This window comes from Kwoniella mangroviensis (genome assembly GCF_000507465.2).
Source record: "Kwoniella mangroviensis CBS 8507 chromosome 1 map unlocalized Ctg01, whole genome shotgun sequence".
NCBI classification, from domain to species: domain Eukaryota; kingdom Fungi; phylum Basidiomycota; class Tremellomycetes; order Tremellales; family Cryptococcaceae; genus Kwoniella; species Kwoniella mangrovensis.
Genome location: NW_027062533.1, coordinates 3,996,971 through 4,011,355, shown reverse-complemented (window position 1 = coordinate 4,011,355; position 14,385 = coordinate 3,996,971). Strand labels below are relative to the sequence as shown.

General features: G+C 45.2%; 5 protein-coding genes across 5 annotated transcripts; 3 read left to right on the top strand and 2 right to left on the bottom strand.

Annotated features, from left to right (window-relative positions):
• Positions 1–9: 9 nt before the first annotated feature.
• Positions 10–2,382, top strand: I203_101483 (uncharacterized protein; the record flags this gene model as incomplete). The annotated part of the gene is made up of 1 exon (XM_019148810.1): positions 10–2,382. One exon carries the CDS (start codon positions 10–12, stop codon positions 2,380–2,382), a length of 2,373 nt encoding a protein of 790 aa, XP_019001829.1.
• Positions 2,383–2,777: 395 nt separating this feature from the next.
• I203_101482 (pre-mRNA-processing protein 45) lies at positions 2,778–4,866 on the top strand (the record flags this gene model as incomplete). Its single annotated transcript, XM_019148809.1, has 6 exons — positions 2,778–2,794; positions 2,859–3,033; positions 3,099–3,140; positions 3,212–3,326; positions 3,400–4,294; positions 4,374–4,866. 6 exons carry the CDS (start codon positions 2,778–2,780, stop codon positions 4,864–4,866), a joined length of 1,737 nt encoding a protein of 578 aa, XP_019001828.1.
• A 1,182-nt stretch (positions 4,867–6,048) lies between these two features.
• On the bottom strand, positions 6,049–7,276 carry I203_101481 (uncharacterized protein; the record flags this gene model as incomplete). The annotated part of the gene is made up of 5 exons (XM_019148807.1): positions 6,049–6,164; positions 6,228–6,287; positions 6,348–6,456; positions 6,516–6,881; positions 6,950–7,276. The coding sequence occupies 5 exons, from the start codon at positions 7,274–7,276 to the stop codon at positions 6,049–6,051; spliced, it is 978 nt and encodes a 325-aa protein (XP_019001826.1).
• Positions 7,277–7,539: 263 nt separating this feature from the next.
• On the top strand, positions 7,540–10,326 carry I203_101480 (uncharacterized protein; the record flags this gene model as incomplete). The annotated part of the gene is made up of 11 exons (XM_019148806.1): positions 7,540–7,683; positions 7,739–7,914; positions 7,974–8,061; positions 8,120–8,360; positions 8,429–8,662; positions 8,720–8,877; positions 8,935–9,136; positions 9,196–9,707; positions 9,772–9,906; positions 9,974–10,162; positions 10,219–10,326. The coding sequence occupies 11 exons, from the start codon at positions 7,540–7,542 to the stop codon at positions 10,324–10,326; spliced, it is 2,187 nt and encodes a 728-aa protein (XP_019001825.1).
• A 111-nt stretch (positions 10,327–10,437) lies between these two features.
• On the bottom strand, positions 10,438–12,243 carry I203_101479 (uncharacterized protein; the record flags this gene model as incomplete). The annotated part of the gene is made up of 7 exons (XM_019148805.1): positions 10,438–10,754; positions 10,840–11,185; positions 11,270–11,484; positions 11,574–11,661; positions 11,727–11,758; positions 11,855–12,071; positions 12,151–12,243. 7 exons carry the CDS (start codon positions 12,241–12,243, stop codon positions 10,438–10,440), a joined length of 1,308 nt encoding a protein of 435 aa, XP_019001824.1.
• Positions 12,244–14,385: the final 2,142 nt, after the last annotated feature.

The following is a 14,385-nucleotide window of genomic DNA, read 5'->3' as shown; positions in this document are numbered from 1 at the left end:
ACCCCCAAGATGAGTGCAATTGCGAGTGCGAGTGCGAAGGGAGACGAGGGTGAACTCATCACCCTCCTCAAACGACTCGCTACTCCTTCAAGCTCACTTGTCAACCTGTCCAGATCCGAAGTATCGCTCTTGGCTAGATCACTCGTACCCTCGGCCACTCGTCAATCACGTTCACTCGCATATCTTTGTCTATCCAAATTCTGCGACTCCACATCGCACCATCCAGACTCGACGAAGGATTCCTCGACCGATCACATCTATTCAACATTCGAGCCATATCTTAGATCGACCTTTATTCCTGGAGTGAACCAGAGTGTAGAAGAATCGACCGAACCTGAATCATGTTTACCATTGACATGCCTCTTGTCGTCCCTTTTCCCTCTATCACCAGACGCAACTGTCAACCTCCTCACTACACCGCTGGAAGATGTAGGTGATGGATTAAGCATATTACTGGAAGTTGCCGAATTGCCTTCATCACTCCAAGTCGCCTTGGCCGAGTTGCTTACTGCTGCAGCGGGGACCAAATCCGGTAGACAGATGGTCCGGTCTAGAGCAATGGAGTGGTTGAAGGGAGCGATGGATTACCAAGAAAATAATCAGGAGTTGAGCGTGCTGTGCGCGGTAGCATTGAGTAAAATGAGTAGACAAGAGGAAGAAATGGTTCCTACACCTTCAGCTCAAGCTCCGGGTCAAGGTGACAATAATGAATCAAGAGGTATAACGAATGAAGAATTAGGTATGGACGACGAAAAGCTCTGTAGGCAATTAATGGGATTTATGGAGAATACTTCATCATCTACCAAACCTTCTTCAGCGATCTTATCTACTATAGAAGGTCTAGCAGTCCTCTCCCTCAAGCCCAAGAACAAAAACATCCTGACTTCTTCCACCAAATTCCTCGAATCACTAATCAGCCTATCGCCAACGACATCACCTAAAGGCGGTAGTCTACCTGTAACGCCTCGAGGAAGTATGGACCTCACCGTATCTCTTGATCAGATAGACACAGGAGTATGTTTCGGACTAAGTACGATATTACTCAATCTCACCAACCCCAAGGTCCAACTTTCGGCGGAAGATCAACAAATTGCCAAATTACGTGCAATGGCTCTTTCAGCGAACAAGTCGAAATTATCCAGTAACACCGAAGATGAGAACGAGGAGAAATATGAGTCGGAAGAAGAAGTCAGGAAAAGAACGAAATTGGTTTTAAGATCTGGTGTGGTAGGGGCATTGAACGGATTATATAGATCGGAAAGTACGAAAGTGAAAGAGAATCTAGGAAGGTTATGTAGGAATCTGGTGGAAGATCAAAATGATAGATTGTCATTTATTAGGGATGGTGGATTCAAAGTCTTATCGAACGTTAGCAGGGATTTACTCAATCTAGCTATCAAACGATCCAATGGGGATGGCGAAGAAATTGATGTGATTCCCTCGTTTCAAGCATTGGCTAAAATGATCATAACCACGCCACCCAATCTGTTGTTCCCTCCACCACATCTGACAACTTCGTTGAATTCGCTTACACCATTGTATCACCTACTGATACATCCATCTTCAAACTCTTCACAAAGGTTTGAATCATTGATGGCTTTGACCAACATCGCTTCGATCGATCCATCAATTGCCAATCGCACAGTCGCGGCTTCCATCAACCCTCTCATCAAAACATCAAATTCATGGAAAGGTTCTGGATCAATCAAAGAGGATGAAGTGAGAATGATAGTGAAAGTGGAGGAATTATTATTGGATGAGAATGACTTGATCAGACGAGCGTCAACCCAATTGATATGTAATTTGATAAGCTGCGAAAAAGGATACGAATATTTCTCAGGTGAAAATGAAAGCTCGAGCGACAACTCGAGTAGTAGGGTGAAATCAAGATTGAATATACTGTTGATACTTATTGGGATAGATGACCTACAAACTCGTCTAGCATCTGGTGGAGCTTTAGCTATAATTACCGAATCTACAAATGCGTGCCGCTTGATCTTAGATTTGAACGTAAACGAAATCTCTCCGACATCTACAAGCACGACAGGAAGTAAATCACCTTGGAGTAGAATATCGAAATTGCTTGAACCAGATTCGGAAGAAGAGGAATATGATGAAGATGGAGAGATCATACCTGTTATCTCTTCCACTCCGGCTCTACCTAATCTCGACATGGTACATAGAGGCGTGATAATCTTGTTCAATCTCATTACCTATACTGTAAAGTTGAAAGAGAATGAACAGCAGACAGAGATGAATAGGTTGGAAGAAGCGAAAGTTCAGGATAAGTTGATGCAGGTTCTGAGGTTGAAGGGAATGAGCGAGGATGTACTGGTGCCTACCGTTGAGGCGCTCAAGTTGTTAAAGATGGCGAAGAAGTAGACGCCGGGCCCATAAAACGTAAATATATACCACGCATTACTCTTATACCCAGTCAGTACAACATTTCACTTCCGTATTCTCTTGTATGCATCGTGCAGAGAAACGTATGCATATATCAACGTTATCATCTGTGATACCCATTTCTAGCTTTGTCAACTTTGTCAAGACTGAAGCAGATGTGAGTGCCAGTGCCACAATGCGCTAACACCGGCTTTCCCCGCCACTCCAAGTGGTCTCTCTCTGTCTTTGTTGTGACACCGTTGATTGTATGGTGATATCTTTGGATTTGCCGCTCAACATCACTCAATCCTCTCCAATCCCGTTCATCATCATCAACATTGACAAGATTTAGTTAGGCCTTATTCGCTTTATCGATCGCACAGCGAACCAACAAAATGGCAGCATTAGCACGGTAAGCTCTTCTTTTGTTCTTCCTTTTCGAGCTGTACGACACGAGCTGACACATCTATGTGTAGTGCCCTTCCTACACCCCTCCACAACCCTATGCCAGAGTACGAAGATGTCCTGCCTTCTTCCTCTTCATCCTCCTCGGCCCCACCCGTCGGACCGCAAATACCCAAGTATGGAAGTAGGAAAGGATGGAAGCCTAAGACGGCGGTAGATTATAATGGTGGTGGTGCTTATCCTGAGGTGAGTCAGTCCTCTTCCCTTGGATTATGGGTGGATTGTTATGCTGATTGAGTCTGGGGGTGTAGTGTCATGTCGCTCAGTATCCCTTAGATATGGGCAGAAAGAAGGTGAGTGCTCCTCAGCTGGTCAATACTGTAAGATGATACGAATAGCTGATTCATATCCACTTCTTTTGTAGACGGGAACCGGAACGACGTTAGCACTTCAAGTGGACCAAGATGGACTGGTGAGATATGATGCTATTGCTCAACATGGCCGAGCCGCCGGGTCAAAGGTCCAGTCAAGCTTCAAAGGTGAGCCATTTAACTATCGTCATTCTAAATGGATAATAGCTGATCTTTATTTGTCATGTTTGCTGCCTCATAGACCTCGTACCACTTGCGAACCGTACAGACGTCTCAGAAGCGGAGCGCGAGATGGAACGACCCGACGCTTCGTCCATCAACGACACCGCCGAGCGAACTCGACTAGCTTTGGAGAGGATAACTCATGGAAAAATCAAAGCTGCTCAACCTAAACATGTCCCTAAGACCAACAATGACGCCACATACATTCGTTATACGCCTGCCAACCAAGGTTCAAGCGAAGGTAAACAGCGTATCATCAAGATGACGGAAGTTCAAGAAGATCCATTAGAACCTGCTAGATTCAAGCATAAAAAAATCCCTCGAGGGCCTGCCGAACCTCCTCCACCAGTGTTACAATCTCCTCCTAGACCTGCTACAGCTCAAGATCAGAAAGATTGGATGATTCCTCCCTGTATATCCAATTGGAAAAACAACAAGGGTTATACCGTACCGTTAGATAAGAGGTTGGCAGCTGATGGAAGGGGTTTACAAGATGTTCATATCAACGATAACTTCGCTAAATTCTCTGAAGCGCTTTACGTCGCTGATCGACATGCGAGAGAGGAAGTTAGAGCGAGAGCGCAGATGCAGCAATTATTGGCACAGAAAGAGAAAGCGCAGAAAGAAGAGAATTTGAGATTGTTGGCTCAAAAGGCGAGAGAGGAAAGATCAGGTATCACTTCCTCTGCTCCGTCCGCTGGTGCGACTGCTCCACCGAAGGAATTGGGTATGGGATTGGGCGGATACGATTCTGCGAGTGAGGATGAGTCTGAGGAAGATGAAGGCTCTGAGGAGGAGGATGAAGAAGCTATAAAGGAGAGAGAACAGGTTAGGAACGAGAAGAGGAAGGAAAGAGAGAAGGAAATGAGAATGAGTAATATGGGTAGTGAGATGAGGACTAAAATGTTGGCTAGGTGAGTCATCACTTGTAACAACTTTCATTATGCTAAGAAGAATACCCAACTGATATACATCTTTTCCTCATGATTGCAGGGAAGCCAACAGAGATATATCCGAGAAAATTGCCCTAGGTCTCGCCAAACCTACTGCAGCCAAGGAAACCCTACTCGATTCAAGATTGTTCAATCGAGAATCCCTATCTACCGGATTCGCCTCTGAAGATTCCTACAACCTATACGACAAACCTTTGTTCCAAGGATCTTCAGCCGCTGCTGCGATATACAAGTCCGCAGGATCTGGTAAAGGTAATGATGAGTCTTACGGTGGAGGTACAGAAGAAGGTATTCGAAATGAATTGGAGAAAGATCGATTCAACTTGGGTAAAGCTACGAAAGGATTCGAAGGTGCCGATTCATCCGAAGCTAGAGAAGGACCAGTTCAATTCGAGAAAGATACAATCATCGCTTTGGATGGAACGTCTGATCCGTTCGGAGTGGAATCGTTCATGAATGCCGCTAAGAAAGGTGGTAAGAGAGTGAATGAGGATAGGGATGAAGAGAGAAGGAAAAGAGCTAGAGATGATTGATCTCTCAAGGTCTACTCTATTGTATTTTGCGCGGGATAGATTGGTATGAGTGTCTTTTGTTGAGTAGGTTCTGTCGACGATTTAGTGATTGTTATTCTGCATGTACCATCATTTACACCTAACATAGCTTGACTTGGCTTGTCTTGACGATAACATGAGAACATGACGTATGGAATGTGTGTACTTTGGCGAGAAACCTACGTGTCATCACTGTTACATATATATGCACATTGAGTAGGTTTACCTCGAAGGTGACGTATGGGTGTCTTTCCCTTCTGAGAAGGGTCCCTTCTCTGCTTTGTAGAATTTCAATGTCAAAGCACTAGAATTCTTTCCAGTACGCACGATCACAATCCTTTCTTTTCTCTGAAGTCTTGTGGGAGATTTACTTCAACAGTACCCTAAGAAGCAATCAAACATCACAAAAGATATCTATACCGTCATAACTTCAATGGTGGGAGTGGGACAGGCGTCACTGAAATTTTGCTGTAAACCTCACAGGCCGGACAAAAGGCAGGGCTAAATTGCAAATGACAAGTTTAAAAAGCATGATGAGATCCTTTCTTTGGGTGCTTCGATGATCATCCTTACATCGAAAATGGCTTCTTTGCCAATGTCAGCAGAATTGTCATCCATGTCAATACTAGCAAGTCATTCTGTCATAAATAACCCTCTCAACTTGCATTCCCCACGGGCTTTCGTTACCTATAAACATTAACTCACTCACTGTTAACAATTTGTCCTCGCAATACGTCTTCTGCTCAATCCGATAACAAAACATCTACCACAGGCTCCAAGCCATATAACCCTTCCGCAGCATTCGACAAGATCTTAGCCGATTCCACAGCCAAACATGCCCCTCTCGACATCGCTGATCATGGGAGTAAACTGAATCAGACCAACCCCGGGCTCGATTACCAGTCTTCTCCCGGATCGCAAAGTACCACTGGAGCGAGTGCAGAAGGATCCGAAGATACCTCCCAGCCTACCACTCAGAGAGACAGAGATAATGCTCGAAATTTCGGTCTTTACTGAGCCTGTAATCCAGGCCATCACACCAGACCATAGCCAGCATCGACAATCTCCATTTTGCTTGATATGATATATATGCATATGCAATGCCGAATAACCGATCTATCCTCAGAGACTTTGAGCACCGAGCATACCCGGCGATGGTCAGTATCAGAACGCTCCTATACGTATGCCGCCGCCAAGCAGTGTTTCCCTCGATTTACCGCTGAAGACAGACTTCCAAAGTTCGTCTCGGACTTCGGGTAGATTCATTATAGTTCTTATTTCTGAGAAACAAATATTTAGCTTTGGTATATGACCAGTAGAAGTGTACTCAGAGGCAAACTCACTGCTGTCTTGATGACCTACATCAAGGAGTAGTACGGTATCAGACGTAATCTTGATCGCTCCTACAGAACCGTCAGATATCAGCACCGAGTTCGCACAAAGCTTTGTTACTAGAAACTGACCTTCCACCAGGAGTTTTCCAACTCTTGCCGGCGTACCAACAGCTATTGAGACTTTCTTATTCTGTAGATATTTGATCTGGTCAGCAAGCTTGAAATGCTTCGCAAATAGCTATTATCGAAGCATTAGCTCAACTCGCAATGATGTAACGTCGCTGGATATCCACTCACTTTCGCGACTTCTCCATTCCCTTTCACATCCCTCACGCCCCTCACCACGTCTGCGCAACGCAACCCGGACAAGGCGAGTATGATCACCTGAGGTTGACCAACTACCAACTTCTTCTTCTCAAGTGGCTTCAGCAGACTTTCGATACGCTGCTGCAAAGGTTTGAAGGGATCTGTCTCGGATATGGAAGGTGTATAATCAGGAGGTGGCAGTAGATTCGATTCCGGGATAGTTATATCGTCTAGTTCGACTGAACTTGCTGATGGGTACGATTCGCGTATAGAGTTAAGTAAGATTGAGGATAGTTCGGAGGGAGTTAGGTGGGTGAGAGACTTCTCTGTCGGTATACCAGATTGATGCTGTCTTTTCTGCTCATAAGGAATATTTCAGCATGAGCTTCGATCGACGAGCATCGTGAGGTGTACAGCTCACTTACTTTGGCTTTACGTTTCTTCTCCTTCTCCTTCTTCCGTTTCTTCTTATCGGCTTTCTTTGCTTCCTCTTCGTCCTCTCCGTCATCCGCTTCTACCTCTTCAATCAACCGCTTCTTGCTTTCGGCTATGGGACTCCTTACAATCTCGTCTTCTTCACCCTCTAATGGCGGTAGGTTCCCATCCCCGCGTTCCGATATACCATCTTCTCCTTCGACTTCTGAACCACCTTCTTCGTCTGAGGCAGCAAGGAAATCAGGGTCAAGCTCTAAGCCATCATCGAGATCGTCACCTCCTGTCTTTGGCGGTACCTTGAATGTTGTCTGCACCATTCTGTTCTGACCACTAAGTGAAGGTATCATGTCATGAAGAGCACCTTGTTTACCTTTGACATCTTGGGTGAATGCTGAAAATCAAAAATGAAATATCTGATCGACAGATTACCACGTGGGTCACTGCTTAACCTCCACCTTCCCACGGTCACCATCACGATAATTTCAGAATGGAGGTGCAAATGCCTCCTATAAAAGTTGAACTGTTGAATTTTGGATTGATCTCTGAACTGTACATAGCGCTCTGACTGGGCATACACAAGATGGGTAAAGCACAGTACAAGAAGAAAACTCAAGGAAGGCGACATAACCCACTGAGAGTACCAGATGTCCACTTGGGTGGTGGGAAGGGCGATGGGAAGGCTGATCCAACGAAAGAGAAACAGATGTTACCTATTCTCAACAAGGTGAGTGATCTGTGATGCGAAATCCGGACCACTTGGCTTACGATGGAAAATACAGCTCAAATCACCAGAATATGCGGATAGGACTTGGGCTTGTGCAGCTATATGTAATTTGATACATAACGATGCGGCCACCAGACGATTGTTCCAAAGTAGAAATGTCGTTGGTGAGCTCATTGAGCGATTGTCGGATAGCGTGGATGAGGTACTCGTAGAAGCTTCGGGAGCCTTGAGGTAAGTAGATTATTATCGACCCATTGATGTTAGGGCCTGATTTGATACTTGGTGTTTAGAAATCTGGCTATCGATGGTGGTCATGAGATCTGCAATGAGATGGCCAACAAGGGCATCATGTCTCATCTCACAGTCCTTATCGGCAAGGTGAGCTCATCTACTGATGTGAAACCCATAAGCGACCTTATTCTGACCTTCTTTGCAGATTTCCAACACCATCGACTCCATATCATCATCATCTCAACCCCAGAAACAGACCGACGAGCAATTCCAGAATCGTAAACATCTCCTTTCGCTAGCCGAGAATGTTATCTCCCTGTTATGGAGTTTGGCAGAAGCCAACCCTAAGACACTAGCAGCTGTCAATGCAGTGGGATGTGAAGGACTTTTGATCAAGGTTCTAGCTGGAAGGGCATCGCTTAGTATCGGTGTTACTCTTGCGGCTTGTAAGTTGCTTCGATTATCGCAATTTGACTGACCTTAAAGCTGAAGCTAACTCATGCTTCATTCCCAGCGCAAGCGCTCTATTCGCTCACTCAGGATAATCCTCCGTTCCGGAAAGCTATCGTCAACTATCCAAATGCCTTAGAAGCCATAATCAGCGTTATTGAGGAGGACCACCTGCCCGTGGAAAGTAGTCAAAACGCCAAAGCTAGGAAAGGCAAAGGAAAAGATAAGCAGACAAACGGTGATGTAGAGCAGGAACTACCAGATGGAAGAGCTCTTCTCAGAAGGATTCTTGTTTCCGGTATGTCGTACAAGTATCATATCTGCTTGGCTGCTCTTTCGCTGATATCATGAGTAGGAGTGATAAGGAACTGTGTGCTGGTTGGATCGAGAACAGACGAGCGAGTCAACGTATCAGGTTTGACGAGCGGGACTATACTGCCTTTAGTGAATGGGCTATTAGATGTCAATCTGTCACATGTTGTCAACAGAGTCCAGGAGCTTGTACAGCAAATAGTGAGTTACATGCGACATTTCAAAGAGATGCATCACAGACTGACATCTGGAACTAAGCCCAAAGAAGGCATTCTCAACCTTGGGAAGGACCTGAAGACGGATCATCAATCCCCAGCTGAAGTATCATTGGAACGGATCGAACGGAACCTGACCACAGTCATTATCGCCTTGGAAGTGTTGACCACCATCTGTGCGGGATTGGAGGACGAGGAAGAGGAACCAGTATTGAACACTGCTGAGGCAATTGCTGAGCAGGAAGGTGAGTTGCGCCTCTAAAAAGGAATGTGTCATGTCGCTGATACCAGGTTGATCTGTCAGACGAAGACGAGGACATGGAAGAGATGCTCGCAGACGAAGACCTTATAGAGATGGGTAGAGATCCCTCTTTCGCCATTGAGGAAGGCAGCCATACGCCAGCGGTCAATCCAGGCGCTACTCTCTCTCACCTGCTCAACACATTACAGTTGCCAGCTCGACTTACGGCTCTCTCACACCTCACTCCACTTTCATTCCCTCCTGCAAACAATCAGCCTTCACCACATCCACCAACAACTTCCGTCCTCTCAGTTCTCCATCTTCGTGCTTTGGAAGCTCTCAACAACCTTCTTCTCACTACTGCTGCTTCTCTGCCATCTAGGTCTGATGCGGCATCTCAATTGGCGAGTTCCGTTCCAATTCAACAAATATGGTCAGACATGTTCGCTCTCATCGGTACTCTCGGCTCCGAACCTGATGCCATGAAACTGAAAGGTCAAGAGATGCGTGTAGAAGTTCTGGAGATGGCATTGGGCTGTATATGGGGAACTGTGAAAGTGGCTCCTAGTCAATTAGTAAGTTTCTACATCTCTCTGATGTCGACGCTGACCGACAAAGCTAATGATTGGTATTACATAGGATGTACAAAGTAATAATATCCAAACTCTAATCGATTGCACCAGTGTTCTGAGATCGGATGTCGCGAAAGTGCGAGTAATTGAAGCTCTTTCTGCTCTTGCTGCCAGAGAGAATGTCTCGGTTGACGAGAACAAGGTGAGCTGAGCTAATTAGCTCAATCGATGAGCGACATTTCATGTTGCTGACGACCTGTCCGTGTCAGGTTATCGGCACATGGCTCATACAAACTCTCACCACTTCACTGTCTCTCCCTGCTGAGGTCCTCATTGCTATACTGAACGCTATCATTGACATCTACGCCGATGAAACTCGATCTTATGATTCCCCAGTCTTCGTACAGGGTGGATTCTTGACCCAGTTGGGTGGAACAGTTTCCAAGGTCAGAAGCGAAGTAAGTTTCCTGTCCTTTTCGTTCCTTTTGACACGGCTAATAGGAGATGATGATAGGTCAAAAAGATCGATAAGCGAAAAGATAGACAACTCAGAACCCAAGGTGAAGAAGTTTACGAGAACTTGACAGCTTTCATCAAATATCGACGAAGTTTGCGTCAATAAGTCAAACCTACCTTTGTATATAGTCCAATCATATAGCTGATAGTATTGATATCATGCATGCATCGATGGTTCATCAGCCTATCTATGGTCCTCTTGTGCCGTAATTGTGATTTACTTCTTTTTACCACTCTTACGTTTTCTCGCTTTGCCTTCATCAGGAGTGACCACTCCACCTGTCATCCAGCTATCATCATCTTCTATCAGCGTGGTACTATTCCCATTGCCATTGCTTTCAACTTCCCCTTCTTTCTTCGCGGCTTCGATTTCAGTAGCCTTGACTTCGGCTCTCGCTTTCATAGCCACCTCGGAAGCTGCCTCGATAGTCTCGTCTAAGAGTTTCTTGTCTTCTTCTTCGGCAGGTGCGTCGGACCATGCCCAAAGATCTTTGAGCTCGCCTCGAACAACAGCAAAAAGTAGAGGACCGAGAGCTATATCCGGGAGAGACTCTTATTAGTGCCTTTCTTTCCAGGATAAAAACTAATGCCAGATTTTGAGCAAAGCGAAGTAACTCACTACAAGCAGGAGAGAGATACAGCAAAGCAGGTTGAGCCGCTCTGAAAGTATGCATGACCACCATAGTTGTCGCCAATCCTACCACATAACTTATCATCCCCGTATAGAAATATGGTTTTGGGAATATACTTCTGGTTGTAACTTCCTCCTGAGGATGAGATTTGGCATATCGATGTAAATCGAATCGCAGACATAAAGCTATGACTAAACCTGGTACGACTATATCACCTAATCCCAACATTGCGAAATCTTTAGGATGGCTGAAAGGTGATGATTTGGGAGAGAGAATCTTGATGGGTGCGTCGATTGATTTGGCTACTGTGACCATGACTGGAGTAGCGAAAACCTATAAACATAATATGTTATATCAGTATAGCACATTTGGAAAATTGGATACAGGAATATTGGGAGAGTGGAACGATGTACTTACCCAGAAAATATCATAGATCAACAAAACGCCTAGTAATACGAAAGCAGTCAAGAATGAATCTAGCTTAAGTAATGCTAATGTCGCTGTTGACAGACTCAGAGCGAGGATGTTAGATAGGATGTAAGGTCGCCCGAGTGGGATGTAAAGAAGGGGTAGAGCGATGGATATGGGGATGAGTATCATAGATGGGAGTGTGGTTGGGAGATGGAAGACCTCTGATTGAGATTGCGTTTGTGTTAGCATACTTCTAGCGATGTTCATACATGATATATTGTAGGTTTGATTGAAAGAGGATAGAACTCACGTCGAATCCCAGCTGAAATTCTAATGTGATAAGTCGTAGGTTTGCGACCCAACGCAAGGAGTGACCATATGACAATCGACGAGAAGGTCTACACGTCAAAAGCAAGTTCAGCACAGCCCTTGTTCACTGGTCATTAGGTGATGACAAGCTTACAGAGTGCATAGCGAACATGCCAGCTCCCGTGACTGATCAGCCATTTCGTACATCAGCAAGGTGATCCCCTCATTCATATTGTAGTAAATAAGAAACTCAGAGAATACTGATGCTGGTGGTCCACTTACAGTAAAAGCCCAGTATAATATTTATCCATTCTTTTCCTACATATTTCAAAATCAAAAATAACCCAAGGAGAGCTATCGAACCAAATACAGGGAAAAGGAGTGAATCCGTCCAAGTGAGCGTTTCTTCTATAACCTCTTCTTCTTCCTCGTCTTCTTCTCCATCTAACAGTTGAGTCTTGCGAGATGATTTTCGTTTTCGTATAGTCTCTTCAGGTGTCTAAATACGGTCTTCATAAGTATCTGATCATTCCCATCGTCGTAGTTTGATCAAAGAATGGAAGGGAAATGTGACTTACTTTAAGCGATTTGAATGACCCTAAAGCTATGGGTATTAATGCTTGTAAGCCCAAGGAAAGGTATGAGCCTATCAGCTCTGCATCTTGAGGCATCTCTTCACTCGTCGACTTTGCTGCTTGGTGATCAGATGGCCAACGTTTGTATTCAAGAAAGGAAGAAGTCGTAAAATCAGACTGTTTTCGCGAATTGGTATTATTTCGGTGAGCGCCCCGTGTCATGATATGATGGATCCGATCAAGGAGAACTTGAGATGTGGCGGCGAAGTGGGACAGGTGGCACGTCAACAGCAATTTATCATCAACTTGCTGTTTACAAAGGACAGGCTTCGCATGACGGGTCAACGACTTAGAAGAAGACATCGGGACATGTTCCGAGCGAATACACACGAGGATGAAGCTCTGATGATGCTCCTGACGGCGAGCTTTTCGCAGGAGATCATAGGTGAATTGGGCCTGCAGTATACTCCGCTAGTCCACACAATTATAGAAGTGGTCAAATGAACGTCCAATCCGTCAATCATATGTTGTCCTAATCACATGAGTCTCAAAGGAGTCTGGTCTATCATACGACTTACTACTCACCGTCCTGCCTATCCCTTCCAGCCCTAGACTGTACACTGAGAGGTACTGAATTCAGATGGACAAAGAGGCTACCCCGTCAAACGACTCGAGCCTTACATACGTACTCAGAAGGCGCAGGACGGTCCTGGCTTGTGCATCTTGTAGGAACGATCATATCAAGTGTGTGAGGGATCCAGGTCAACAGTGAGTGTGGCACGCATGTAAGGGGAAGGTGATCATCCTGTTCTCATGGTTGCCGACTAACGCCGCTCCACAGAAGGTGTAGGAGATGCATCGACACAGCAAATGATTGCACTTTCAATCCCAAAGAATAATGGTAGACTTCCATTCTGAAAGGGAAACAAAAACTCCCTGATCCACTTGAATACACTTCTTCCACCACGTCTTCTGCTTCATCGACAGTCGTGCCCTCTGCCTCTTCATAGCACATGTGCGCAACGAACTCAGCAGATCATGTGCAACTATCTAATGCTCACGCTCAGCGGAGCTTCACTTATCCCTTTCAGACTACCAGCCCTGACGTACTTCCGGGATGGGAGGTAGCTCAACAGTGGCGATATAGCACTCACGCATCTGAAAACACACAATTTGATGGCTCACATCCATTTCCGATCGAGTCGCATCTATGGACCAATGTTGTTCCGCACCCAGACGAATCAGCTCCTACAACATTCTCACCGAATGACGAGCCCCCCAAACCAAGCGTATCAGATCCATGGACTGAAGATGGTGAACGTCTATTTGAGGAGATCCATAAACATATCCTTGGGGAAACCGACGATTAGCCTGACAGTCCCATACTCAGAAAGTCACCCACTCTAGTGGCCGACCGATAAGGGGATTGCAGACAAAAGTGTGTTTTGAGAGAAGGATACATGTTGAATATGACTTTATCGCATGTTATCCGTAACGAACAGTCGCCTCTTCTTTTATCTAAACAGGGCCAGTCGAATGATATCAGCTGTGTGTGATATATGTGTGATATATGTGTGATATATGTGTGATGTCATTCCTATGCTCTTGGAGAGAGCTGTCAATTCCTCTAAAAAACAGTCCGAGGGAAGAGAGAACAGTTCTTAGATTGAAGACTGCCGGCAACAAAATATCTGATGATGCAGTCTCTCGGTGCTTGATTCACGAAACTGCAATTTCGTCATTCACAACAAACTACTGTACAACCGATGAACCGATCATCGGTTCAACACTTGTCCCAATAAGATTCATCCCTCGATCTCGCGGATACCTTAAAGAAGAATTTGTACGATATCTTGATCTTTTGGCTATTCTTTGATGATCACAACAAGTAGGTCATTGGATTGAGCATCGAACCAAAGCCCCTGCTACAACCGCCGTATGTACAGTATCGTATTTCATCCACAGGCACATCATGTCTATAGCCGAGATCCCTTCCATGAGTTTATGATGTGCTGTAATAGTCCCTCGTACCTTTTTTTCGCCTCTTTGTCACTTCCTCCCCCTTCCCTCCTTACTTGTATTTGGATTTAAGACAGAGGCGGAGATAGGACCTCAATTTTAGATGTCCATGGATATCATCTTGCGCCGTGGCTATTGGCGCAGAAGCTCGCCGTCTGTAAGTGGGCAAAGCCGTGCGGCAGTCATACTCGTACTTTATTCCAAACCATTTCGGAGATC